The 27,942-nt window shown below is 60.2% G+C and overlaps 1 protein-coding gene across 4 annotated transcripts; it reads left to right on the forward strand.

Annotated features, from left to right (window-relative positions):
- NR5A1 (nuclear receptor subfamily 5 group A member 1) lies at window positions 1-27,439 on the forward strand. Of its 4 annotated transcripts, none has more exons than XM_066367187.1 (7): window positions 1-149; window positions 3,846-3,962; window positions 4,088-4,229; window positions 6,289-6,914; window positions 16,209-16,328; window positions 18,122-18,269; window positions 25,705-27,439. In XM_066367187.1, exons 2-7 carry the CDS (start codon window positions 3,861-3,863, stop codon window positions 25,950-25,952), a joined length of 1,386 nt encoding a protein of 461 aa, XP_066223284.1. In that variant the 5' UTR covers window positions 1-149; window positions 3,846-3,860; the 3' UTR covers window positions 25,953-27,439. The 4 variants fall into 4 exon arrangements, with proteins under 4 accessions (XP_066223284.1, XP_066223283.1, XP_066223288.1 ...); XM_066367186.1 differs by lacking the exon at window positions 1-149 and adding an exon at window positions 1,917-1,956; XM_066367191.1 differs by lacking the exon at window positions 1-149 and adding an exon at window positions 2,428-2,443.
- Window positions 27,440-27,942: the final 503 nt, after the last annotated feature.

Consider the following 27,942-nt stretch of genomic DNA (forward strand, 5'->3'; position numbering starts at 1 on the left):
CTACTGTCCGCCCGCCGCCCGCCCTGGCGTGAAGGAGTTCCCGTGTGCCCACGGTCACCGCTGCCCCACTTGCGCTTCCGGAGCCTCCTCGAGGACCCCTGGTGCCCACAGTCTACCCTCATCCAGCGTGAGAGCTCGCCTTCCACTCCGTAAGTGAGGCCTGGGCCCAGGCCTCTGACGGCCAACCTCCCTCCTCAGTGCCTCCCTGAGGCCTGGCCCGGCCACTGCCTGCTCGTTGAGTGACTGGTGCTGCTGCTCTGGGCAGAGAAGGGGCCAGGGATGTCCCCAGACCTGCCCTCCCACGGTGTGGCCCCCTCTTCTTCCCTGGGCGGCTTATGGAAGGAGCTAGGCCTAGCGGGACAGGCTCTATGGGGGTCTGTGGTGTCCCGCTCTGGAGCAGTGGCCAGCGTTCACAGGGCTGTGTTGTGGTGGCCCAAGTCTAGTAGTCTGTGTGTGTCTGTGGTTCCCGGTCTCCCTGCCGGCGTGTCTGTGCTATCTCTACGCGAGTCTCAGTCTCTGTGTGGATTCGTGTGTCTGTCTCCAGTGTCCCTCTCTTGGTCCCGGGCGTGTGGCTGGGCCAGGTCAGTGCTTGCTTCTCTGGGTAAGCTGGTGAGGGGCTGGGATTCCCGGCATGAGCTGGAACCTGGTGCTGAGGCATGGGGCAGTGCAGCCTAGAGGGTCAACCCTCCGGGATGGGGGGGGGGGTGTGGAGGTGGAAGGAGAAGGGAGGACTGGCTTAGAGCCCAGCCCCTGCCCGACCTGGCCCCCCAGCCCAAGCGGTGCTTCACTGCCTAGGTCTTCCTCCGCGGTCTCCAGGAGGCCCAGTGGGCTTGACCCTGGAGAAGTTGGCTGGGGCCCCCTGCCCAGCCTTCCCCCTCAACCCCCTTCGCTCCCCTGCAGAGGATGTGCCCCCTCTGCTTCCCACTTTCTGATGGCCCCTCCCGATGGGGAGCTAGCTGTTCAGAGGCAGGAGACCTCCACCTCCAGCTTTGGCACATGCTGTTCTTTCTCAGAGGTTTGGAGTGGAGGATCAGTAACTAATTCAGGCTCTGGCTCTCTCTCCTTTCTCCTCACCAACATTTATCCACGGAATCTCATGAAAACCACAGAACCCTTTCTATAGGACTCATCTTTTCCATTTCACATATGGAGAAACTGAGGCTCGGAGAAGCGAAGTGACCTGCCCGAGCTTGCACAGCAAGCAAGCAGCAGATTTTGCCCTTCATCCTGGGGGGGTGAGCTAGAGGAGACATGGTCTGCATGGGGTCTCCTGGCCTCAGCTCCCAGGACCAAGGCGGCAGCTCCAACAGCGGCGGGAAGCCTCGGGTCTGGAGTGGCCAGAAGCAGCTGGCCGCTGCCAAGGGTCCAAGCCTTCAGATCTGGGCCTTTCGGTCGGTCGCTGTGGTGCCTAATTGTTTTATTTCCCGGCTGGAAGACTGCCTCTCTGCTCTCAACACTCTCAGACCCGAGGTGTCTGACAGGGCGGGAGCAGGATGCAAGAAGGCTCCATCCTCAATTTTTTAAATCTTAAAAAACAAGAGTGACCCAGACGTTCCCCAGCCCAGTGCATTAGCTCAGCTTGGCCTCAGGGCTGCCGCCTGCTCCCTTTCCCCACCCCCAGCCCCGGCAGGAGCGCAGAACCAGAGCAGGGAAGGTCTCTCGCGGGACAGAGTCTGTTCTCCCAGCTTTTGCGCCCTGGGTGCCTTCAGGTCTTCCCCACCCCACGGGAAACTCGCAGGGTGGGATAACTATGATTCTCATTTCCAGTCGAGCAAACTGAGGCCCTAAGAGGAGAAAAGACTTGCCCAGGTCTCCCGGCTGGATACTGCTGATTGTCCCCCAGTTCAGGCATGTGTTTTGCCAACACCATTTTGGTTCAAATGAACGACCACCCTTAAGAATAGTCTGTCATTTAGTCCCACTTTACAGATGAGAAAATCGAGGACCGGGGAGGAGGTAGGTTTGCCTAAGTCTCCAGTGAGGAAATGTGGCAGGGCCGGGGCAAGAACCCGGGTTGTTGCCTTGAACCCATGCGGTGGCCATGGGCCCCACGTTCGCTCTTACCCACGTCCACGCTACAAAACGACCAGCGCATCCAGCGTGGCCCTCGCCACCACTAAACTGGATTGGCGAACAGGGGCTCGCCTCCTCCCCTCGCCGGCGGGTGGCCCGAGGCTCCCAGGTATCCAGCACCTGCCCGGATTGCGGGGCGCCCGCGCGCGGGGGGAAACGGGCTGAGGATGGGGGAGCCCAGAGGATGAGGGTAAAGGGGAGAGCCGGGCTAGGTGGCGGGGGAGGGCGCGGGCCGGGCCGGGGGTGGGGAGGACGCGGGCCGGGCCTCCGCCCCCGGATACCGCACGCTCGGATATAGAAGGGCCGGCCCGGGGCCCGGCGCGGCGGGTTCGCGCGGCGCGCACTGGCGGCAGAGGGGCCCGGGTCCCAGGTGCGCGGCGGAGCGGCCCTGGAGGCGGCGGGGGCGGGGAGGAGCGGGTGGGGGGAGCGCCCAAGCCCCGCGCCGCCGCCTCCCCGCCCCCGGCCCGAGCGGCCGTCATCGGGGGCGGGCGGCGCTGCGCCCGGGTGCGGCTCATCGCCCGCGGCGGCGCGGCCGGGAGGTGCGGGACTCCGCGCGGGTGGGAAGCGGGCGCTGCTGCTCGCAAGAGCCGCCAGGTGGGCGCCGTGCGGGCCGCGGCGGACGTCGCGCCCCTTCTCGCCTCCGGGTCCCGGCTGTGCGCGCTTCGTTCCTCGGGACTTCGACTCTCCGCCCGAGGTCTTCCCCCCCGCCCCTGGCGCAGCCTCCCGGAGCCCGTGGGGTCCCAGCCCGAGGTCTCTGCGCCTGCCACCCGGCCTGCGGCTCCGCGCCCCGCGCCCGCAGTCTTCGCGGCGCCCTCTCCGCGTCTCTCCGCCCGACGTCTCGGGCTCGGTGGCACTGGCTGCGCCTCCCGTCGCCGTCACTGCTGCGGGCTTTGTCTCTCCCCGCCTTCGGGCTCCCCGTCCCGGGCGCCGTCGTTGGCCGACCGTTCAGCTCGAGCCCCCGTCTGGGCTCGACTCCTCTGAGTCCCGCCGGGGAGCTCCGGCGCCGGCCCGGCCGTTTTCCGCGCGGCTTCGCGTGCGGACCCCTGGCTGGGCGCCTCGGTCTCTCCAGGTTTCTCTCGTCTCTCTCGTCTCTCGCTGTCTCGTCTACCTCGGTGTCTCTTTCTCTTTTTCGTTCTCTCACCGTCTCTGTCCCTCTGCCTTTCTTGTCTCCCCAGGTTTTCTCTGACTCGGCATCACGGTGGCTCTGTGACCGATTTTCGTGCCTGTCGCTCTGGGGTCCTCTCTCCGTTAAGCATCGCCAGCCAGTCCGAGTCTCTCCTACTCATTTATGTCCATCTCTCTGTCTCTCCTAGACTCAGTCTCTGTGTCCCTTGTCTCTGTCGAGTCCCAGAACACTCGGGCCCCACTCCAACCCGGTTCACTGGCGTCTCCCCAGCGGCCCAGCCCATCTCGTTTTCTTAGAATAGGGGTTTTTAACTCAAACGAACGAATCCAGATCGAAGCTCATCGAATCCCAGGGTCCCGGCTGGGGTCCAGCCGGGGCAGAGCGGGAGAAGTCCCTGGGAAGGACGGGGAGCGCGGGACGGACGCGGGGACCCGGCAGAAGCGGCCCGCGCCCGGCCGCGCAGGGTGCTCGAGTGGGTGGCCTGCCTGGGGCGGCCTTGCCCAGGGCGGTGTCCTGGGAGCCCCCAGCCAGACGCGAGGTGGGCGCCCTGGGGGCGCAGCCGCGGTGCTGCAGGGCCCGCGGGACCCGGGGCTCCTGCGCTGCTGGTCGCCGTCCCGCCGGAGCTGACCCCCTCCTCCCTCCGCAGGCGGACGCCGCGGGCATGGACTATTCGTACGACGAGGACCTGGACGAGCTGTGCCCCGTGTGTGGGGACAAGGTGTCGGGCTACCACTACGGGCTGCTCACATGCGAGAGCTGCAAGGTGAGCGGGCTGCGGCCGGGAGACGCGCGTGGCGGGCTGGGGAGCTAAGGGAGGACGCGGCCAAGCCACGCTGGGAAATAGAGAGGGGCCCAGCCCGCTCCCACACTGACTCCCCTCTCCCCCAGGGCTTTTTCAAGCGCACGGTGCAGAACAACAAGCACTACACGTGCACCGAGAGCCAGAGCTGCAAGATCGACAAGACGCAGCGCAAGCGCTGTCCCTTCTGCCGTTTCCAGAAGTGCCTGACGGTGGGGATGCGCCTGGAAGGTGCGCGCGCCCGCGCCTGGGCCTCAGACCCTCGGACCCTCGACTTGGGACACAGGGGGCGGGTGGGGGTGGGGTGAGAGAAGGGGTGAGGGGAGGACGCCACTGATTGGCCTTAAAGTTTCAGGGACCGGGGCGACTGGCCCCTCAGGTGACAATAAGGCAGATCTCTTTAGGGAAGAGGTAACACTTGGCCCGGCTCTGGTCCCTGGTCCCTGGTCCCTGGTCCCTGGTCCCTGGTCCCGGAAGGGATGGAGGCAGGACCAGGCAGAGTTGAGCCTAGAAGTATCTGAATATGAATCCCAGGGAGATGATCCTTTCCCCACCCCTTGAGAGGGCTGAGCAGCCCAGGGCAGAACACCGGCAGAGCTCCTCCCTCTGTGGGAAGGTCGATAGGGCTTCAATACCTGTGTTGGAGTTCAATTCCCAATGCTGACACTTACAGACTGGGTGACGTTAGGCAAGTTCCTCAACCTCTCTGAGCTGCAGATCCCTCACCTGCAAAATGGGCTTCATAGCAGTGCCATCTTCATTGAGTCAGTGTTAGAGAATTATAAGAATAGCTGCTAGCACCGTGCCTGGCACGCGGTCAGTGCTCAACAAGTTAGCTATCATTATCCTTGTTCTTTATGTTGTTATTTGTCTGTCATCACTGTCCCGCCCTCACTCTTCCAGCCTACCCCTCTGTTCATCTGTTCATCCATCTAAAGGATTCACTCAGTTCATCTACTTAGTGGGTGAGATTCTCTCCTCCCACAGTTTCAGCCAGACCCTGAGAGAGCTGGGGAGTGGGGAACCATTGCCCCCAGAGGACTCAGGCCCATCCTTGCCTCCCATCTCCGCCCCTCAGCTCTCAGTCCAGAGGGGAGGAAAGACATTTCAGCAGGAAGGACATAAGCAGGAAGGACAGTCATAGGCTTCCACCCTGCCGGCCCCAGTTGGGCTGTGTGCTGAGCAGGTTGTGGTCGGCTTAGAACGCCCCTAGTGACTCAGAGCTGCAGACCACAGTCCTGTCACCTAGAGGAAGGACTCCTGATGGGAGGTCTCCTGTTCTGTCCCCAGAGGCCATGTCCCCAGGCCCAGGCCCTGAGCAGCCAGGAGAGCTGGTTGTGCGAGCAGCAGAAAGCCCTGGTGGGACCTGAGGTTTGGGAGCAGGGCTGCCCACCCCCATGGCAGAAGGCTGGCTGGGCAGGCCCCCTAGCCCCATCCCCTGCTGAGCACCACCCTTTCCCTCCTGCTCTCTCCCTTCTCCCAGAGCCCAGGGTGCAGTCCCCATCTGAGCAGGGGCTGGGACCATACTACAGCTGCAGAGAGGCCACATTTGGGTTTGGCTATTGGCATATTTTTGGCCAGGCAGAGGGACATCTGGTCAGCAAGGGAGGTTCGATCCCCCCCCCAGCACAGTGCCTGGGCCAGCCCTAAACTCAGTTTCAAATTTGAAAGGAATGGGGAAAACATGAGTCATTTTGTAATAGGGGTTTGCCAGAGTTGGTAGGCAGCTGGATACTGGGACCCAGCTGTGAACAATTGTCCAGGGCCTACTTTGTGTCGCTATCGCCCTGCCAGGTTCTGTGCTGGACACTTGAACCTCCAGGAGCTCTAAGTCTGGGTCACATGGATACCACTCAGCAGGATGAGAATGAGCAAGGGGTAGGACATCTGGGGCTAAGATAGTGGATTCTGCCTGGGTGAATCCAGGAATACTTCATGGAGGTGGTGAACTGAGGACTGGGTATTCATCGGGCAGAAGAAAAGGAAGGAGTTTGAGGCAAAAGGAATATCAAAAGGAGGGTGGAAAAAGAATACCAAGCTGAGGAGCAGAGCGATGAGTAAGGTGGAGTGGAGTGGAAAATACACAGGGTCTCATGGGGGACAACGTAGAAAAGTGAACAGGGCCTTGAGGGCTGCACCTGCCGGCACTGACATCACCTGCAGGCAGAGGGAGCCATAGAGGGTATTGAGCTGGTAAGTAACACAGTCAGATCTGGTTGGTAAGATCTGAGTGGAGTGGTAGCGAGGGTGGCTTGGAGGGGGTGAGCCTGACCCTCACCTCTGCCCACAGCTGTACGTGCTGACCGCATGCGGGGTGGCCGGAACAAGTTTGGGCCCATGTACAAGCGAGACCGGGCCCTGAAGCAGCAGAAGAAGGCACAGATTCGAGCCAATGGCTTCAAGATGGAGACAGGCCCCCCAGTGGGGGTGCCCCCGCCACCCCCTCCCCCGCCGGACTACATGCTACCCCCTGGCCTGCATGTGCCAGAGCCCAAGGGCCTGGCCTCTGGTCCACCTGCTGGGTCACTAGGTGACTTTGGGGCCCCAGCACTGCCCATGGCTGTGCCTGGTGCCCATGGGCCCCTGGCCGGCTACCTCTATCCCACCTTCCCTGGCCGTGCCATCAAGTCTGAGTACCCAGAGCCCTACACTAGCCCGCCGCAGCCCGGGCCACACTACGGCTACCCAGAGCCCTTCTCTGGAGGGCCCGGCGTGCCCGAGCTCATCCTGCAGCTGCTGCAGCTGGAGCCAGATGAGGACCAGGTGCGGGCACGCATTCTGGGCTGCCTGCAGGAACCGAACAAAGGCCGTTCCGACCAGCCCGCTCCCTTCAGCCTCCTGTGCAAGATGGCTGACCAGACCTTCATCTCCATCGTGGACTGGGCACGCAGGTGCATGGTCTTCAAGGAGCTGGAGGTGAGTCTTTCCTCCCACCCGTCTGGCAGCTGGATCTGGGGTGTCCTCTGAGCTGCCCAGGCCACAGTCTCAGCCACTCCTTGGATGGCGCCATCCTGCCACTGGCTATAGGCACACTGTCTGGTGACAGAGAGACACTGAAGAGCGTTTCTGGTCCATCGCAGCCTTTCCTGCCTCCCCATGTGTCCCCTCCCTCGCTCTCCTCCTCTGTCTTGAATCTCTATCTCTCAAAGCCTCTGCTTCCTTTACCTCTTCTTTTCTCTCTGTCCTCTCCCTCTCTCTCTTCCTGGTGTGCCGCCTCTCTGCTTCTCTTGTGTTTCTCCAGCCCTTTTCATCTGTCTGTGTCTCTCCTAGTCTGGGTCTCTCTAGGCACTTGTCTCTCTTCCTCCGAGAACCTAGGCTCCCAGAGAACTAGCTGAGTCCTTGGGAGACTGTCTCTGGCTGCCCCAACCCAATGCCAGAAAGAGGGCCCAACCCATCCTGCCTTTCCATTTAGAGAAGCTACCGATCCCTGCCAGCCTCAGATGTCATAGATGAGACTCCTAGTATCTCAGAGTGTGGAATGCTAGGGGCCTTCTCCTTCTCAGATGAGGTAAAGGGTCACATGGTCCCCACTCCTCTTGTTCCTGGCTGTTGGTCCCATGTGTGAGTGTGTGTGGGCAGCGAGGTGGGAGGGTAGGTGCGGGGTGCAGGGCCTGCCGCTGGTCTTTCAGATGAGGCCCACTTCTACTGCAAGACCTTCCATCCCCTTGGGCTGGGTACCTGCAGCTACAGCAGCAGGAGAAACTGAAGCTAGACAAGGAAGAACTTCCTAGTCATCCCGCCTAGTGGTTTGAAGGGCCCAAGGCCTGGCAGCTGTCCCTCTAGGACCCTATGAGCAGGGTGTTCTGCTAACCTCAGAGGCACTCCAAGTCCGGCCAAGGCCCATCCTCCCTGGTCTGGGCACAGGCGTTCTGTAGCGTAGGCCTGCGGTGTTCGCCTTTCCCAGGCCGGCCCCCCGGGCTGTTCTGGGTCTGGGTGTGCGCAGCAGGACCTGTTGCCCTCCCTGCTGGGGTCACTGTAGCCTTGAACAGCATTGTCAGTACTGACGCCACTCGGGCCTGGGCTTCCTCCAGGGGCAGGTGGCCGGATGGGCTGGGGGCACTGCCTGCTGGGCTGGGCATGGGGGGACTAAGGTGGGGATGGGCATCGAGCCCTTGAGGCATCACGGGGCCAAGGGCCTGGGTTACTGTGGCAGTCATGAATTGGTGGTGACAGCCCATCTTGGCCGAGGCCTGGGGATACACCATGTGCATTGGGGTGGGTCTTTCCACCCCTGCCTCCTCTCTGGGCTGCCTTCATGGATGGGACAAGGGGCAGGGACTGGAACAGTCCCGTCTTCTACTCATGGCTGGAAGCACTGGTGGGGATGCGGATCCCAGGACCCTTGGGTTGGCCACCAGACTTCCCATGAGCCCCCTGTGCGGAGGGGAGGAGGAGCGGAGCATTCCCGGCTCTCCAGAACCCTGGATCCAGGGCAGGGCACTTCCTCTGGCCGCCTTCCTAGTCTCTCGGGGTTTTTCACGCAGGATGGGAAGGGCTTTTGTCCCAGATTTGCTGAGTGTTTTTTCCTGCTTCTGGCTTCTCTGTGGTCCAAACCTTCCTGCTTCCCCTTCCCAGAGTCTCTGAATTGAGCCCAGGACTATGAACCATGGTCACCACCCTCTGTAAAGGTGTCTTGCAGATAAGTACCAGCCCAGCACTTAAAGCAGGGGTTGGGAACCTTTCTGGCTGAGAGAGCCATGAACGCCACATATTTTAAAATGTAATTCTGTGAGAGCCATACAACGACCCGTGTAGGTTACACATTATCCAATAAAAATTTGGTTTTGTCCCAGAGGACAGCTGTGATTGGCTCCAGCCACCCGCAACCATGAACATGAGCGGTAGGAAATGAATGGATTGTAATACATGAGAATGTTTTATATATATATAAATATATTTATTTATTATTATTATTATTTTTGTATTTTTCTGAAGCTGGAAACAGGGAAGCAGTCAGTCCTGCATGCGCCCGACTGGGATCCACCCAGCATGCCCACTTGGGGGCGATGCTCTGCCCATCTGGGGCGTTGCTCTGTTGCAACCAGGGCCATTCTAGCACTTGAGGCAGAGGCCATGGAGCCATTCTCAGCGCCTGGGCCAACTTTGCTCCAATGGAGCCTTGGCTGCGGGAAGGGAAGAGAGAGACAGAGAGGAAGGAGAGGGGGAGGGATGGAGAAGCAGATGGGCACTTCTCCTGTGTGCCCTGGCCGGGAATCGAACCCAGGACTCCTGCACGCCAGGCTGGTGCTTTACCACTGAGCCAACCAGCCAGGGCCATATTTTTAATGTTATTTATTTGTTTTATTAAAGATTTGTCTGCGAGCCAGATGCAGCCATCAAAAGAGCCACATCTGGCTCACGAGCCATAGGTTCCCGACCCCTGCCTTAGAGGCTTCTCTGCAGCCATAAGGAATTCTTCCCCACTGGTCCACCTCCCACAGGTGGGGAGGCAGAGAAGGGGGAAGGATGCTGAGTGACCTGTTCTCCCTTTGAGCTGGGCGTCCATCTCCCCACCTCTAGGCAGGACACATTTCAGCGGACAGCAAAGAGGAGGGACTCCTTAACTCTGAGATTTGGGCAACACTTTGGCTGGGGGCTGGGGGCATGGACATGAATTGGACCCAGGAGGCTGCAGAGCTAGAGGAGGAGACAGACATGTACACAGATAATGCCCACACAGGGTGCCCAGGGCTCTGAGAGCAACGGGAAGGGGCCGCGGGAGCCCGTGGGAGCGTAAACGGCTTTGTCTGAGGAAGTTAGGAATGGTTCTTGGATCTGTGCCTTTTTAGAAAGCAGCCTGAGAAGGTTAAGGCATTTCAGGAAGTGAGAGCAACATGAACTAAGGCCCAGAAGTGGGAGAAGGCATCACGTATCAGGGGCTCCTGCTGGTCCAATGAGGCAAGGCTGGAGAGGTGGGCAGGGTTGGAGGCAGAGCTCGGACCAGGAGCGGGTTCTCGGGCAGTGGGTGATGGACAGCCAGCCAGGGCGGCTGGGCCTCACATCCTCTTCCAGAGGCCCACTCAACTCTCTGTCTAGCTGATGATGTCTTGATGCCCAGCGGAAGGCCTGGGGTCTTTGCTGAGCTGTCCGGAATGCTGGGAGCCCGGATGTTGGGGCTCTGGATGCCATTTTGGGGTTCTCCTCCCAGCTTGAATGTCCCTCTGTCTGCATTTTTCCATTTCACACATCATGGCATGTTAGACCTGACCATGCCATTGAAGTTAATAGCAAAGACCAAAATCAGAGAAGCCTGTGTTCAAGTTCCAGCTCTCTACCTTGCCAGGTGTGTGACTTTGGGCCAGTCACTTGACTCCTCTGGGCCTCCGTTTCCGTGTCTACATCGCGGGGGAGAGCTGAAATAACACCCACCTCATGGGGTTGTGGTAAGGATTTAGTGAGCCAGACCGGGTAAGGAATTGAGTGCCTGGGGACGCCGCTCTCGGCCTTACCTCCCCCTCTGCTGCTCTGTGAGTTAATCTCTCCTTGCAGGTGGCAGAGGGCCTGGCTAGGGAGAGTGAGGAAAGACCCTTGCAGGTGGTAGAGGGCCTGGCTAGGGAGAGTGAGGAAAGAAGACCCTTGCAGGTGGTAGAGGGCCTGGCTAGGGAGAGTGAGGAGAGAAGACCCTTGCAGGTGGTAGAGGGCCTGGCTAGGGAGAGTGAGGAAGGACCCTTGCAGGTGGTAGAGGGCCTGGCTAGGGAGAGTGAGGAGAGACCCTTGCAGGTGGTAGAAGGCCTGGCTAGGGAGAGTGAGGAGAGACCCTTGCAGGTGGCAGAGGGCCTGGCTAGGGAGAGTGAGGAAGGACCCTTGCAGGTGGTAGAGGGCCTGGCTAGGGAGAGTGAGGAGAGACCCTTGCAGGTGGTAGAGGGCCTGGCTAGGGAGAGTGAGGAGAGACCCTTGCAGGTGGTAGAGGGCCTGGCTAGGGAGAGTGAGGAAAGAAGACCCTTGCAGGTGGTAGAGGGCCTGGCTAGGGAGAGTGAGGAGAGACCCTTGCAGGTGGTAGAGGGCCTGGCTAGGGAGAGTGAGGAGAGACCCTTGCAGGTGGTAGAGGGCCTGGCTAGGGAGAGTGAGGAGAGACCCTTGCAGGTGGTAGAGGGCCTGGCTAGGGAGAGTGAGGAAGGACCCTTGCAGGTGGTAGAGGGCCTGGCTAGGGAGAGTGAGGAAAGAAGACCCTTGCAGGTGGTAGAGGGCCTGGCTAAGGAGAGTGAGGAAGGTCTCTTGCAGGTGGTAGAGGGCCTGGCTAGGGAGAGTGAGGAAAGACCCTTGCAGGTGGTAGAGGGCCTGGCTAGGGAGAGTGAGGAAAGACCCTTGCAGGTGGTAGAGGGCCTGGCTAGGGAGAGTGAGGAAAGAAGACCCTTGCAGGTGGTAGAGGGCCTGGCTAGGGAGAGTGAGGAGAGACCCTTGCAGGTGGTAGAGGGCCTGGCTAGGGAGAGTGAGGAGAGACCCTTGCAGGTGGTAGAGGGCCTGGCTAGGGAGAGTGAGGAGAGACCCTTGCAGGTGGTAGAGGGCCTGGCTAGGGAGAGTGAGGAGAGACCCTTGCAGGTGGTAGAGGGCCTGGCTAGGGAGAGTGAGGAGAGACCCTTGCAGGTGGTAGAGGGCCTGGCTAGGGAGAGTGAGGAGAGACCCTTGCAGGTGGTAGAGGGCCTGGCTAGGGAGAGTGAGGAAGGACCCTTGCAGGTGGTAGAGGGCCTGGCTAGGGAGAGTGAGGAGAGACCCTTGCAGGTGGTAGAGGGCCTGGCTAGGGAGAGTGAGGAAGGACCCTTGCAGGTGGTAGAGGGCCTGGCTAGGGAGAGTGAGGAAGGACCCTTGCAGGTGGTAGAGGGCCTGGCTAGGGAGAGTGAGGAGAGACCCTTGCAGGTGGTAGAGGGCCTGGCTAGGGAGAGTGAGGAGAGACCCTTGCAGGTGGTAGAGGGCCTGGCTAGGGAGAGTGAGGAGAGACCCTTGCAGGTGGTAGAGGGCCTGGCTAGGGAGAGTGAGGAGAGACCCTTGCAGGTGGTAGAGGGCCTGGCTAGGGAGAGTGAGGAGAGACCCTTGCAGGTGGTAGAGGGCCTGGCTAGGGAGAGTGAGGAGAGACCCTTGCAGGTGGTAGAGGGCCTGGCTAGGGAGAGTGAGGAAAGACACATGGCGTCCATGCTCCTCTGAGCACTGCAGTTCTGGAAGAAGATGGGCCCAGCTGGCCCTGGGTTTATAAAGCAACTTCAGACCTGCCAGGCAGAGGGACCCACCTGGACCTGCCGCTCAGGGTGGGCACTGTGTAGGCCCTGGCAGCCAGCCTGTCCGGGCAGTTCCTGAGAAGGACAGGTTGAGAGGAGGCAAGATAGGATCGAGGAGGGGGAGGCGAGGGCTGAGAATGCCTAATGACCCATGTGACATCACTTCACCCCTGACATCCAGCTCCGAAGCCCCTGATTGGCAGCAGATTTAACTGCTCAGATATATGGTCTCATTTAAGCAGCAGTAACCGTCAGTCCGGGGCTGACAAATGGCGGGCCCACTGACCACTCGGCCAGGAGAGCGCCGTGGCCAGCCTGTGGCGTGTCAGCCCCGGAGAGTTACAGAGCCCGCTGGCCTTCGGCCGCCAGACGGGTCGTACCCACAGGGGCGCGGAAGGGTGGCCGCTGGAAGGGAGGTCAGCTCTGCACCCATAAATACCCTTTCTCCGAGGCAGGCTGCAAAGTGTCAAGGCTCCAGGAAGATTTGTGGCGGACAGCAGGAGGGATGTGTGGCCGGCGGGCCCAGGGGACAGCCAGGCTGACGAGGGACCCCAGGGCCTGGACGGCAAACGTCCTTGTTCCCAGGGCAGCAGAGGGGGCTGGAGCAGAGGAACCTTTTGCTTAGGGAGCAACTCATGGAAGGTGAAAACCAACCCTCTTTGGTTAAGTGAGCCTCTTAGCCACCTGCTTTCCCTTGGAGAGGGGCTGGCGGCTCTGCCCTCTGGTTTTCTTTTAAATAAAAACAGAAGTGTGTCTGTGTGTGTGTGCGCGCGCGCGCTCATCTGTGTGAGGAATGTTTTGGAGTTCGGTGTCTTTATGTGTCCATCTGTCCCTCTAGGGGAAGAGCGAGTAAAAAGTCTGGCAGGAAATGTTGCTTGGCTGGGGGTCAGGGGAGGGGGACCCAGGCCGGGACACTGTCCCCAGGGGAGCCTGCTGTGGTCCACAGAACTCTATGACTGACTGAAAGAGGGAGGATTTATTTCTCCCATTTCTTCTCGGAACAGGAAGTTAGGGCCGAGAAGGGTGAGTGGCTGAGCCGGAGATCATACAAAGGGCACTGGACGCCAAAGCTTGGCCACCATATTGCCCGTCTCGGCCCCTGCCACCCCTGTCGGCTCTGCGGGGAAGGGCCGCCCCCACTCTCGGGGCCTGAGGTCTGGGTACAGGATCTGCGCCAGGGCCCTGGCAGCCAGGTCACTGTGACCCCTTCTGCTTTCTGCCTGCGGCTTAGCCTGCTATCTCCTAATCCTCCCCCTTATCTCTCCCCCTTCCCTCTCCTCACTCCCTGTTCCTTCAATCTGGGCACAAGGGTGTCTGCTCCCGAGGGTCCCCTTGGGTGGAGGGCAGAGCCCAGCCCTGCATGTCCCTCCCTGCTCCTCTGCCTCCCCCTGGGTCAGCTGGGGTGGGCCAGTGTGACTCCCGGGCTGCCCCGCCTTCTTGGGTCTCTGGCACTGCTCAGCCCCCCCCCCCCCTTAAGACCAGTTCAGGCCAGGGGCGTCTGGGCAGAGGTGTGTCACCTGAGGTGAGCCTCTGTTTCCTCATCTGGAATATGGGCAGAATTGTTGGTCGAGCAAGGCCAAGGAGTCCTGGCCAGGGTGAAGAGTCCTGGCCGAGCTGAGGCCGGGGCCTGGTCGTGGGTGCTCCCTGAGCCTTGCCTCCCTCCCCGGACACTGTGCTGGGGAGGCTTCCGGCCCGCTCTGCGGGGACTGGCCACTTCCAGAGGACAGATAAGGTGAGACAAGGAGAGATGTCTTTGGGACTCACCCCTGCCTGGTTCTCAGTCCTTCCTGACTCCTGCGGTCCAGGCGGGCTGTGCTGAGCCTGGGGTCCTCTGGCTGGGCCCCTGTTCGGACAGTAATGGGGCTCTAGGACGAACTTTCTGCCAGAGAGGAAGGGGAGGCTGGGGAAGGGGAGGAAGCCTGGCTGGGTGGCCTGCTGCTCTCTTTGCTCTTTGTCCACTTTTTCTCTGAGAACTGGCCCCAGGACTGCCCCAGGACAGGAGAGGAGCGGGGAGGAGAAGGAGGCTTCTAGCCCACAGAAAGGAAAGCTAGTCATTAGGCCTGCGCCATTTCCGCTCAGGCCAGGGCGGCCTGGACCCCTCTGGCCTCCGAGTTGGGGTTAGTTCCTCTGTGCTCTCTGCATATGTCTTGGGGAGCATGTATTGTCCATCAGCTGCTCACTGGCCCCTCCTAGGGGGCCAAGTCCTGCCTTCCCAGACCCCACAGGTACTGGGGAAAACAGAGGCATGAGTAAGTGCTGGTAGATGTTGCAGAGCCACATCCAGAGGATGGCGGGGGCACCAAGACAGGCTGAAGCACTGGCGAGCACTTCATGGGGAGGTAAAGAGTGTGCCATGAGACCCTGGTGCCTGGGTGGGTCTTATCCGCACTTAGTGGCTAAGAGCACGCACCTGGGATCACAGCGATGCCCATGACATCTCTGGGTTCAGTACCCTCGCTCCGTAGACGGACAGGGTAACCGCTATACTACCCTCACAGGGCAGTGGAGCTGCAGGACAAGGACTGTTAGCTATCATGGTGTGCATGTGCCCCAGGCAGGGCTGCACCCAGGAAGGGCCCAGGCGGTATCTCCTGGGTAGATGCTGGCTGCTGGTGACTGCAGAGGCTGACAGGGACTAGAGACTGTATTGTGTCTTCGTAGGATGACTTACAGCATCCAGTGGCGGTCTGACCACCCAGGAGGGCTCAGTACTTGCTACTGTGGGGAGTAGTGGTCTGAGAACACCAGCATGGCTCTGGCCTAGCTCTGCCTCTCTGTGATCCCAGGAGGGCCCCTCGCCTTCTCTGCGTGGCAGACCCATCATTTGAAAAATAAGGGCTAAGGGCCCTGGCTGGTTGGCTCAGCAGTAGAGCATCAGCCTGATGTGTGTTGTCCTGGGTTCGATTCCCAGTCAGGGCACACAGGAGAAGCGACCATTTGCTTCTCCAACCCTCCCCCTTCTCTCTCTCTCTCTCTCTCTCTCTTCCCGTCACACATTGGCCTGGGGCACTGAGGATGGCTCTGTGGAGCCTCCACTTCAGGCACTAAAAACAGCTCGGTTGCAAGCATGGCCCTGGATAGGCAGAGCATGAGCTCCAGATGTGGGTTGCCAGGTGGATCCTGGTCAGGGCGCATGCCGGAGTGTGTCTCTCTATGTCCCCTCCTCTCACTTGGAAAAGAAGAAAAAAAAATTAATAAATAAGAAAAATAAGGGTTTAGGTCAGGGCCTCCTTGGGGCCCTCCTGGTTCTGCCTTCGCATGGTTCTGAGTCCCACTCCCCACTGTTGTGTGTCCATTTCTGCCATGTTGAATGCTTCAGTCCCCGAGAGCGGAAGGACACTCGCCCAGGGCGGTCTCATGCTTGCACTGAGCGCCCCAGCCGCCACCTGAGTGTTCAGAACCTGGCCCCTGTCGCTGTTGGGTTCCTGCTTGGGACGTCAGACCGCTGCCCTCCACACGCCCAGCCCCTGGGCTGGGCCAAGGGTCCGTCTTTCTCCTCCTCAGCCTGAAGGCTGTGCCTGAGGCCCAGGACAGTCCCTCCATTTCCTCTTCCTGGCTTGTTTTTTGAGTGATTGAGGCTGCTAGAGATGTGACCACAGGACCTACGGGCACAAGTGCAAATTAATAATGCTCTTCCCTCGCATTTAAAAGAGTCCTTCACAAAGCACCTCCGGGGATACTGTGCACCAGCATGTGTTGAGGGCTCTTGTGCCAGGCCGCTGTGCCCACTTTATAGATGAGAACACTGCGGCCCAGAAAGGCCACTGAGCTCGCTTGAGGTCACACGACTTGTAAGAGGCAGAGCCGGGGCCTGAAGCTAGACCCTCTTATCGTTTTGCTAGAGCCCTGCCCCACTTTGCTGGAGTAGACAGGCAGGCAGACCGGGCACAGAGAAGCTTGCCCAGGTCACGTAGCAGCGTAGCAGCGGAGCCTCTGCTCTGAGAGCTGGGGGGAGGGGCGCGGAGGGAGTCCTGGGACCTGCTGTGTCTCTTCCTCGCAGGTGGCAGACCAGATGACGCTGCTGCAGAGCTGCTGGAGCGAGCTGCTGGTGTTTGACCACATCTACCGCCAGGTCCAGCACGGCAAGGAGGGCAGCATCCTGCTGGTCATCGGGCAGGAGGTGACCGGGCCCGCGGCACCCTGCCCCACCCCCACGGTGCACCCCCAGAGGTCCAGGCCCCAGAGAGGCCCCAGGCTTCTTCAGGGATGGCCCTGGGTACCCTGAATATCAGCCCTTCCCCCAGGTTCATGGGGTCCCCGCTGGCCCGACCTCCCTCTGCCCAGCCCTGGCTGTGGCCCTGAGAGGAAGCAGCCCCTGGGAGCCCTGCTCCCGGGGAAGCAGCGCAGGGGTGTTGGGAGATGGGGGAGTCTCTTGGAGGAGATGATAAACCACTGGGTCTCAGTCAGGTAGTGAACGAATGGTGTTGGGGGGCATCCCCACCTCCACTGCAGGCGGGGGAGGGGGAGAGTGTGGAAAAAGCTCCGGGAGGGTCGTTTAGTACTCCTGAGCCGCCAGGCCCACTGGGATGCTGGACTGTGGATTTGGGGGACCCTGTGGGAGGGGTTGTCAGGGGCTGGACTGGGCAAGACCTTGCAGACCCTATATCCTGAGTGAGTGAATGGATGAATGAATGAATGAATGAAAGAGCAGAGAGGTCTGGGCTCAAAGAGCTCAGAGTCAGAATCTGGGTCCCCCTAGAGCGGGGAGTTAGGGGAACTAGGATGGGAGCCCGGGGCACAGACACTCCTAAAATGGAGCAGGAAGCAGGGGGACCATTTCTAGTGGGGAAGGACACGGCCAGGTTTGAGGGGCGCATGAGGGGGGCAAGATGTGAGGTGAGGAAGTGCTCAGGAGGCTGGGCGCCTGGGGGGCACCCGTTTCCGGAGGAGGACGCCCGGCTGGAAAGAGGATGTGGAGGGGACGGAGGAAGAGGGTCCAGCTTGGTGGAGGGCAGAGCATCCTCTGGGGGATGGAGAAGGAGAGCGAGCTTCCCAGGTGCTCGGGATGGAGGAAGGAGACGGAGGCCCTCCCCCACCCCTGCCTCCACCCCAGGCCCTCTGTCCTTCTATTCTCACCGTGGGCGTCTCAGGCCATGAGGGCCAAGGGACTGCAGGTCCCAAAGGTGTGCCTCTGAGGCCACCTGTGAATGCAAATGAAGGGTCTGAGGTATGTGTGTGTGTATGACCTGTGTCCAAATGCAGGCCCAAGTCTCCGAGGCCGTCGAATGTCCTGTGTGTGTGTTTGCCTGTATTTTATGGTGCAAATATCTCCGTGCACATACATGTGTGGGTGTTGAGATCTACCTGTCACCATGTCACTGGGAGCACACACACAGGCATGCGTCTGTCTGCGTCGCCCTGATGTGGCCATATAAGACGGTGTGTGTGTGTTCACTTCAGAAAGTGGTGGACAACCCTGTGAGTGTGTGTGAGTGTGAGTTGAGGTGTGGTCACCTCCCCAGCCAAGTGTCCATGTGTGGGCGTGTGGGGCCCAGGCAGTCCTGGGCCCCCATCCATGTATACACAGGCAGACCTGTCCCACTCCTGCCCCCAGGCCCAGCGCCTGGTGGCACTCACTGCAGACCCCGCCCAGAACACAGGAGCAGTGTGTGCCATGGGCCAGACAGCAGGTCTTCATGTGTGAAGGACCCTCAGTTCTCCCTCTGCACACACCTGTGTTCGCGCTGCTGCCCCAGGGCCCTGAGCTCGGGCGGGCCATGTGAAGGCGGCTGGGCGGACAGTGTGAAGGCGGCTGGGCCGATTCCTGAGCCCTGGGGAGATGCTGCCGCCACCGGGCTCAGAGCCATGGCTGGGCACACAGGCCTTCAGCCTCCGCCTGGCACGCCCTCCCCGTCCCTGATAGGAGCCCCTGCCCGGTGCCCTGCCGCCCTGAGCCCCTGTCTGCCCGCCCAGGTGGAGCTGTCCACGGTGGCCGCCCAGGCCGGCTCCCTGCTGCACGGCCTGGTGCTGCGGGCTCAGGAGCTCGTGCTGCAGCTGCACGCGCTGCAGCTGGACCGCCAGGAGTTCGTCTGCCTCAAGTTCCTCATCCTCTTCAGCCTCGGTGAGTGACAGGGGGACGGAAGATGGCTGGGCCGGCACTGATGCCCCAGGAGCGGGCTATGTGCTGGGCGCTCCGTGGGGCCAGGATCCCTCCTGAGAAGCTGGTGAATTCCCAGCCAAAAACCCGAGCCAAGTACCTATCCCTCCCCCAGAAAATGCCCGTGCGGTTTCAGCAGCTTCGGGCCAGCCCTGGCCTCCTCCCGGGGTCCTTGTTTTTCCCAATTCCCCACTCTGGGTGGGGTGGTAGTGGTCCAAATTCTGACTCTGAGCTCTTTGGGGCCCAGACACCTCGCCTAGGCATTCATTCAACAAACACTCGCTGAGCAACTGCCCTGTGCAAGGCACCAGGGACACAGAATGAACAATCTAGACCCAGATCCCTGTCTTCAAGGGGCCGACTTCCTCCTGGGGAGAGAGGCCATCAGCATAAGGTGACTGGTGACTGGTAAATACACGAGTCAGTGGAATGATTAGCGGTTCAGTGGACAGACTGGAAGATGATCCATTGAGGAGGGCTAAGGAGGAAAATAAAGCCGGGAGAGGGAGGGGCCGAGCCCCGCCCCGCCCCGCAGCTCGCCCACGCCCCAAGGCTCCGCCCCCTCCCTCCCCGCACCTTCCCTACCTCCCCAGCCCCTGATGCTGCCGCCGCCCTCCCCACACCTTCCCTACCTCCCCAGCCCCTGATGCTGCCGCCTCGCCTCCCCGTGCTCTGAGCTCTCCTCAGGCCGGCCCTCTTCTGTCCTCCCTTACCCAGCAAGTGTCCTCCCTGAGCCCAGCCGTGCTGCGAACATAGAGGTTTTCCTTGCTCCCAGTCTGGAGAGGCCTCTGGGCAGTGTCATCAGGGAGGAAACAGAGAGATGGGGAACCCAGGGTGGGCAACAAGGACTCTTCCTGGTAGACCCCCTGGAAGGGGGCCATCTGAGCAGGGTGTTAGAGGATGATTCGGTGTTCATTGGTAGGAGGAGATCATCAGTCTTTTAGCAGAGGTGTAGACGGGATGGAAGGTTGCAATGGGAGCGAGCATGAATGCCTCGTTCCCCGGGGAGGGGGCGGGATTTGAGACCGAGTCTTCGTGGCAGATGGCATGGTGGCCACAGTCTGGCAAGTGTGTGTCTACCCAAGAGCAGGGGGCATTGGGGAAGCAGAGGGGAAGAAGTGGGCTGGGAGGGGGCGATTCGGAAGTATTGGTTGTGCTCAGGCCATGGTCTTAGCACTGGGGCCTTGCGCTGGGTCTTCTGACCCAACAGGCTGGTGGCCGAGGGCTTATCTGCAAGGCTGCGAGATGCGGTAGGGGACAACTATGATGGGGTTGAGGATTGAGTCTTGGGCAGCCCGTGAGGAGCTGTGACCTGAGGCCCGGGGAGGAGCCTCAGGGGCCCAGGCCAGGCTGGCTCCAGTGAGGGGAAGCCCCTCCTTCCTCTGCCTCCGGTGGGACCCCGCTGCCCGCCTTGTCTGAGGGCTGCTGGGTCTGGGAGCTGGCTCAGGCTGCAGCCCTGGCTGGCTGTGGTGAGTGGTGTGGAGACTCCGGGAGTTTGGTGCACATGTGTGCCTTTGTGTTTTTGCCTTTGTTTCCACACGTGCCGACTGTGAACTTTTGTAGGCTTGGGTCTTTACATGTCACATTGTGGAGACTCTGAGTGTGATTGGGGAGAGGGGAGATGAGAGCTTTGGACGGATAGGTGGTGTTTGGGACACATGGCGCTGGAGTGCGGGCTCTGTGGTGATCTAGGTGGTTTGTGAGGTGACCTGGCCACTCTCAGGAGCCCACCAGAGAGGCCCTGGGGAGGGCTGGGTGGAGGGTGGGCTGCCAGCCACCTGCTCTCTGGCCCAGGGCTCCATGTATCAGTGGACACCCCCTGCAGAGCAGGAACCATATCTTGGCTGTCAAGACAACCTTGCGCGTACGGCACAGGCCCTGTGGCTCCGGCCCCTCTTCCCACTAGAGCCCCAGGCGCCGGGGCCTGCGGGGCTCAGCACAGCCTCCAGCAGGGGCTCAGTCTTCCTGTGGGGACAGCATAGCTCAGCCCAGCCTCTTCCTTGGGCCCAGGCGAGGGGCTATGCTCAGAACCATGAGCCCGACCCCCTTCGTGGTAACCTTCACCCTGTTTTCCAGAGAAGGCAGCTGGGGTCTAGGAGCCGGGGAATCCACGGTGCTTGGCAGAGGGGGAGAAATGAGAGTGGGGACACGTGTGCGTGTGTGTGTGCACACGTGTGCCAGGCAGGGTGGGGTGCTGATTGGGAATGGGGACTAGGTTCAAGCCACCTGGATTCTAAATCTGGACTCTCTCTGGCCGTGTGCCCTTGAGCAAGTCACTCCCCTCTCTGAGCCTCAATTGCCCCATCTATAAAAAGCCCCATCATAATGATCTTTAACTTGCTACGAGGATTTAATGAGAATTCCCTTGGAATGCGTGTCAGTGTTGCCTTCATCCTAATAACCATCATTATGAAGTTAGTGAGCAAATGAACAAGTTAGCGGATGGGGCGAATGAATGAGCGAGTCGGTCTCCATCTTTGTTTCATGCTGTGTGTCTGGCCCAGCGCCTGGGGCGCTGCAGTGGCTGGGGGGAGAGCACCTAGCCCAGCAGCCCAGAAACTCTAGTGAGGTTGGGACGTGGAGAGGAGAAGGCCCTGGGACCAGGGCCTGCCTGAGCTCGTGACGGCCAGGCGAGCCGTGGAGGCTGCTGGCTGACAGGTTCTAGGTTAGGAGAGGAGCCTGTGTAGTTCAGTGTGATCAGGCCTGGGCCAAAGAAGAGAAACCAACCACACCTAGGATACCAGGGAAGGCTTCTTAGAGGAAGGGCCTCTGAGCTAGGCTTTGTCGTACGAGTAGGAGTGTTCTGGGTGAAACAAAGCAGCAGCAGCAGCAGCAGGGACATTCCTGACTGAAGGAGCCGCTTGGGCTGAGGTAGGGGGAGATCCTGCTGTGGCGTGGGCAGGGGGATGGTGAAGAGGAGGCTGGTGAAATGGGCAGGGGCCAAGCTGGGCAAGGCCTCGAATGCCAGGCCCCGTACCTTGACCCTTCCCTTGAGAAGGATCTTCAGCAGAGAGTAATGTGGTCAAAAATGCATTTAGCAAGGTGTTCCCAGCTGCAGCACGGGAAAGACGGCAGATGGCGGCCCAGTGCCCGGCACGAGGCTGGACCCTCAGTCCGGGGAGATGGAGAAATTTGGGCCAGGTGAGGGGGAAGATCTGCCCAGAGTCTGGAAAGTAGGAGGGGGCTCCTCCCATGACCACCAGACGTGGGTCCCCAAGGGAACTGGGGCTCAGAGAGGGATGGGTCACTTGCTCATAGGCCTCCAGCTGCCATATTGGGTGGCGTCTCCCTGGTGGAGGCGCCTCCCCGGGCTGGGCAGCCTGGACCCTGTGATGCCTGTCCCTCCACCCCGCCCACCACACCTCACCCCACTGCCCCCCAGCCCACTCAGCGCTTCCTTCTCGCCTGCCTCTGCAGAAGGGGGCCATTTGGTGTCTAAATAGCCGTCTCAGGCAGGCGAGGAGGCAGGTAAGGAGGTTTAATTAAAATTAGTGCCTCTCTCCTGGCAATCACGGTGTTTATGAAGATGGGCTCGGCTGGCATTGTTCCGCAGAGGACTTAATCGAAGCTTAATGGATTGACCTAACATTCGATTTCCTGACTCCCATTGAGGCAGCGGCAGCAGCGTTCCCTTAAGCGTTTGCAATTTACCCACTGCTCCGCGCCAACAAAAGGCAGCCTGAATAGCAGCCCCACTCGAGGGGCCATTGTGCGCGGGGGCGCCTGCCTGAGTCACCGCTATTGGGACAACATTCTTTATGCCTCGCTGGAATGAAAGGATTATTCAAATATTCAATTAAACCGTGAAAAGGGGGCTTTTCTGAGAACCTGGGGGCCCCCAGCTCCGCAGAGCTAGCAGGCTGCTCTCTGAGGAGGGGGTGCCATCTCTCTGCCCCCTCCCGCCTCCCACCGTCAGGACTGCTGAGAGCTGAGCAGGCCCGGGGAGGGATGCAGGCTTTTCTCCAAGGTGCCCATCTCCACGCTGCGGCAGCTCAGATTAGGTCCGGTTCTTGGGTACCTTGTGAGGCAGAAATTAATCTATTCCCATTATTCAGATCACAGGCAACTGAGGCTCTGAGAGGGGAAGGGACTTGCCCAAGGCCACCCAGCTGCTAGTGGAGCCGGGATTTGAACCCCTGACACATGAAGGGAGCATCTTTAGGTCGGTGTGAGCCCTGCTCTGCATCTGATGAATGAAGGGCATGGTGTTCTCTGGGAACCCACAGCCTTCATATAGTCCCTTACATGGGGGTGCTGGGAGGCTGGGACCAGGGCTTGACCACGGTCTCCTCCAAGGTGAGGATGGCAGCCCAGAGTAGACTCTCTAGGGAAATCTAGGACCCAGAGAGGGGGTTCTTGGACGGGACTCCTGGTTTGGAGAAAACGTAGCATTATCATGTCCAGTCTTCCAGGAGCTGATGTCCACGCTTCACCTCACCCCTGCTCCCCACAGGGCTTTGGAGCCAGAGAGACCTGGGTTTGGATCCAGACTCTGGCAGCTGTTGTGTGTCCCAGGCATGCCCCTCTGTCCCTACAGCGGGGAATGCCCTGTCCTGCCTGCCTGGGGTATCTGTGGGGTTAACTGAGCTGGGAGCAAGATGTGTGGCGGGCGCGCAAGAAGCGGGGTCTCCTTACAGCAGTTGTTGGGGTTCAGTGAGTGACTGTGTTTCCCTCCCAGAGAGCTGCGGGGCCCACAGAACTGCTAGGAGGGGGCTGTCCCTGACAGCGGGGCCTGTTCTGCACCAGCCCCTGCACTCCGCCCGCTGTCCCTGGTGCGCAGCTGCCTAGTACAGTAAATCCTGGCAAAGCCAAGGTGCCAGGCCTCCTGCTCCGCCCCCTCCTGCCTTTACTGCCGCGTCCTAGCCTTCTTCCCCCGCCCCCAGCTGTCTCCTCTGGGCCTCGTGCTGTCGGGTGGCCTTGAGCTGGTCCCTACCCTTCTCTGGACCTCCAGCCTCCTATTGTGAATTGTCAGAAGACAGTGTCAGGAGAATCGCTCAGCCTCGAGGACGGTCCGGGGTGTCGGGGTGGAGAAGGAAGAGGGACAGTGTTAAGGTGGGAAGAGGTTGCATTTAGGGATGGAACCAGGTGGCAGATGTGGGGACTTCCCGTGACCTTTGAGTGTGCGTGGCGCAGGCCCGCCTGAGGGCTGCTGCTGTGCGGTTGGGCAGGTCACTTCCTGCACCAGGGCACCTGGGTAGGGGACAAGTAGGGGCTGAAATCCAGCTGGTATGCCCCCCACCAGGCTGTCTTTCTGTGGATGAGGTGGGGGGGGGACGTCTTTCTGATTGGCACAAAGGTGCGTTACGGGCTCCTGGCGATCCTGGGGAGGCCAGGCAGTACGTGACCCTGGCTTACTTACTGAAGGGGGGCGAGGGGGCTGGGACCGGGGCCAGGTCCTGCCATACGCCCAGGGTCCAGCTCAGGTTTCCCTAAATCCAACTCTGGACAACACAGGCCTCCGCGGGTGCGCAGGGGCGGCTGGGGATCAGGGTTGCCAGGAGCGCGTAGCTCCCCTGGCGCAGCGGGTGTTAAGAGGGATTAGAGGGACCGAGGGCTGCACACGCTGGGCTCCCGGCTCCCCCGCAGCAGCTGGGCCGGGTGACGGGGGCAGAGGGGAAGTGGACAGGTGGCCATTTTCTAAGCCCCTGGGTGCCACATCCCAGGCAAGTTCTGCTAGAATTTGGGGATGGAGAACCGTCTCTGTGGACTCCTGCTGACCCTCAGCCTCCGGGCGGGGCGCCGGCTGGAGGTGCTGCCCCAGAGCTGGCAAACAAGTCCCGGCTGTGCCGAGGACTCGGGTGACAAGAAACGGACGGACGTTTGCTGGGCACCCCCGGGGGCCACGCACCTGTGCAGGCCTCTGTACCCAGGCTCTTGCCCCTGCAAGGTGGGCATGGCCTCTTTCATAGAGGAAGAAGGCCCCTCAGGTCAGGAGGGGGCAGGGCACAGGCCCCCGCTTCTAAATCATGGGGCTGGGATTCAAACCCCCGTCCACTTCACTCGCAAGACATTTTATATTTCTGGCTCTTCACGGGACTTTGGGCGTGAGGGGTGCATCGATCACACTCCTCCGTCCATGGCACACAGGGTCACTGGTCCACCAGAGCCAGCCACCCTCCGCTCCCCGCCATGGGCAGCCATCCCTGCCTGTGTAACTGGGGTCCCCTTGTTTGTCCCCGTTCTTACATAATGCGCCTGCTTGTGTACCGCGCTGTTAATTTATGTAGAGATCTTTGCCTTATAGACCTCATTCTGGGTCTGCCTGTTTTGTTTTTTTCCACTCAGCCTCTTTCTTTTAAAGAGTCATCCATTTTCTCTGTGTTATGTCTGCTCCGTTACTACTGTCTACAGGACTCCTTGGGGGTGCAGCCAACACGTGGACATCCAGGCCCCCTGCCCATCGCCATAAATGCCGCGACAGTGAACATGCTTGGCCCCCATTGCCCCATGGGAGGATCTCCTTGTGATACTGGAGCCTTTTTGATGGGTCAGTGGGTAGACCCAAGGACTCCCTCTCCCTCTCTAGACTGGGGCCACCAGTGCACACGCAGTGCATCTCACAGCTGCGAGATGGGACCCTTCCCCCCACACTGCATCTCTTTGGTAATGGGACAGTGATGATTATGGCCAGGTGGTGATGCTGATGGTGACCACCCTGGCGATGACGGCGACAGGATGGTTTTGAGCACGGGGATGGGAATGGTGTTGATCATGGCCGTGGGGAGGGTGGGAGTAATGATGGGGACAGCTGACGTACTGGGCCTTACTGCCTGACAGGCACTGTTTCCTCACCATCTTCCACCTATCGACTCCCTGACTTCTCCCGACCCCCTTGCGACGCGGGAGGCACTGTTACTGCCTCCCACCCCCCTTTTACAGATGAGGACCTTGAGAGGTTCAAGAACACGCCCCGGGACACACTGGTGAGGTTTGGTGATGGTCTTGGTGATGATGGAGATATTCTCCGTGACCACTGTGATGATGACAGTGGCCGTAATGATGGTGTCAGGTGATTGTGGCTAGGTGATTGATAATGACAGGGGCTGTGCTTATAATAACTGCCGGGATGACGCTGCTGGTGACCGCTGAGAATGGCGGCATTTAGCAATGGTGATGATGGTGACAGTGGTGACAGGAAAGATTGAGGTCTGGTTGATGATGGCAGCAGTGGCCATGTTTGGGGAAGACACTGGGATGTCCGTTCTGGTGATTGATGAAGGTGGCTGTGTTCATCAACCACGGTGGTGACAATGGTGATGGTGACAGGTGGTCGTTATTGTTGATGATGATGGTGGCAGCGCCCCTGTCTTTGGCGATCATAGGGCTGTTGGTGTTGGCGATGCCAGGGACCGTGGGCGACGTGACGCTGGCGGTGCTGACGGAGCCCCTCCCTTTGCAGATGTGAAGTTCCTGAACAACCACAGCCTGGTGAAGGAAGCTCAGGAGAAGGCCAACGCCGCCCTGCTCGATTACACCCTGTGCCACTACCCGCACTGCGGGGACAAGTTCCAGCAGCTGCTGCTGTGCTTGGTGGAGGTGCGGGCCCTGAGCATGCAGGCCAAGGAGTACCTGTACCACAAGCACCTCGGCAACGAGATGCCCCGCAACAACCTGCTCATCGAGATGCTGCAAGCCAAGCAGACTTGAGCCTGGGCCGGTGGGGCCGGGACCCAGGCTGGGGCTGGGGAGGGGTTGCAGCCACCCCGTGGCCCTCTCGATGGCTTATTTTATTATGCTGACCCAGGAGCCCCACCCTGTAGGCCTGTGCCCCTGAGCTCTCTGGAGCCCTGTGTTTGCGAAGGGAGTGAGGGTGAGCGGGGCCTGGCTGAGGTGGGGTGGCCCCCACCAAACCCTGGAACTTGCTTGCCACTCAGAGTGCCCCCAGGGGGTGGCTGCTGATCAGCCCCGTCCTCTCCTCCTGCTCCCAGCTTCCAGGCAGCTGTCCTGGAGTCTGGAACACAGGTCCAGGGAGGAGGCTCGGGAATCCTGGTGGGTCTTGATGTCCTTTGGGCTAGAGGTCATCCCTTCCCGTCTCCTGGAAACCGAGGCAGAAAGAGGTGGAGTGGGCAGCCACTGGGCGTGGGGGGTCTCCAGAAACACCCTCAGAGGGACCAGGAGGGAAGCCCTCTGTTTGTAAACTCGGGATAACTGAGTTTGCAAAATTGGACAAGGACTGTTAGGTCCTAGAGGATCCTGGGAGACTGGTTAGGACAAAAAGACCTCCTCCTTAGCCCTCTGCCCCATATGACTTCTGCAGGGGAGAACTTTGACTTGTTATCTGGATAGGATTGTGCTGCAATCACCTTCCTACCCTCTCCTGGAGGAGAACGGTGGCACAAGTGACATTCTAGCCCCACGCACAGCTGGCCCGCCCGGGCTGGTATTTATCTGCAGGGCTGCCAGGCAGTAGTAGTCAAGAGGTTTTCTTTTGTTTTTGAATCTAGATCTCTTTGGAAAGTGTGTGTATGGTGGGCAGGGGGCAGATTTGAAGACTGAGGCTGGGGTTTGGAAATTAGCACCAAGTACGGCTCAGGGTTCCTCTCCAAACACCCTCGTGCCGAGGACCCCGCCAGTGGTGCTGGGTCATTATTCCTGGGACCCCACTCCAATCTAGAGAAGAGCTGTTGCTTCTCCCCGCCCCGCCCTCCATCAGCAGCAGGATGCCCTCTGGGGGGCTCAGAGTCTCTGGGGGTGGGGAGATGGGTGACCTCGGGGAGGGTACACAGGGGTCTCTAGATCAGGGACATTGCTGACAAGCCCCTCCCTCAATGGCCCCATCCCATCGGGTCCCTTGCAAACCCTTGGAGCTGGACCTCAATTCCCTGGCCTCCTGCTCTGTGTCCTGAGGGATACTCCCCAGGGCCAGGCGCTGGAGAGAGGCCCAGCTGTCCTCTGTCCCCGGGCTGGGCGTTTGCCTGTCCTGCTTGCACGTTGCTGTCGCAGCTTGCGCTGAGCCTGCCCAGTTGGAGGTGACTGGGCATCCCTGCCCCCTGCCTCCCACAACCCTGTCTCACTCCCCACCCCTGCCCACTGACGTGCGTACCCCCACCAAGGCGAGACCTACAGCCCCAAACAAGAAGTGCCCTTAAGAATCTCCCAGCCCCCATAGCCCTGGAATAAATTTTGCAATTAGTTTCCAGCTACCTCTGGCTCTTTACATTGTGGGGCCAAAGCAGAGCCTCCTACGGGGTCGGGTGGGTGGGTGATGCTCCAGTTGTGTTGGAGGAGACACTCAGATAACCTTTGCTGAAAGTTCTGGGGAGGCCGGATGAGGTGTGGAGGGATACCAGGCACCGTTTGGGGGCCTTTGGACCCCATCTCATCCCTGGGACCCTGTCACGCTCAGAGGCCTGGGAGATGCTTGAGCCGGCGGGGTCTCAGCCTCCGTTCACCCTGGTGGGGCAGTTCGGCCACCATCTTGGGCAGAAGGGAGCCATCACGTAATTGAGCACTTACTGTGTGCCTTCCCTCAGCTCAGGGTCCCTACAGTGGCCCAGTGAGGCAGGAGTTACAATCCAGGAGAGGCACTTGGGAAGTGCTCCTTGTCAGAGATCTGCAGGGACAGAATCAAACCTGGGCCCACTTAACTTGAGAGCACTGGTCCAGTCCTCTCCGTCCATCTAGTGGCCAGCCACAG

Source organism: Saccopteryx leptura, chromosome 2, assembly GCF_036850995.1.
Source record: "Saccopteryx leptura isolate mSacLep1 chromosome 2, mSacLep1_pri_phased_curated, whole genome shotgun sequence".
In the NCBI taxonomy this organism is placed as follows: Eukaryota; Metazoa; Chordata; class Mammalia; order Chiroptera; family Emballonuridae; genus Saccopteryx; species Saccopteryx leptura.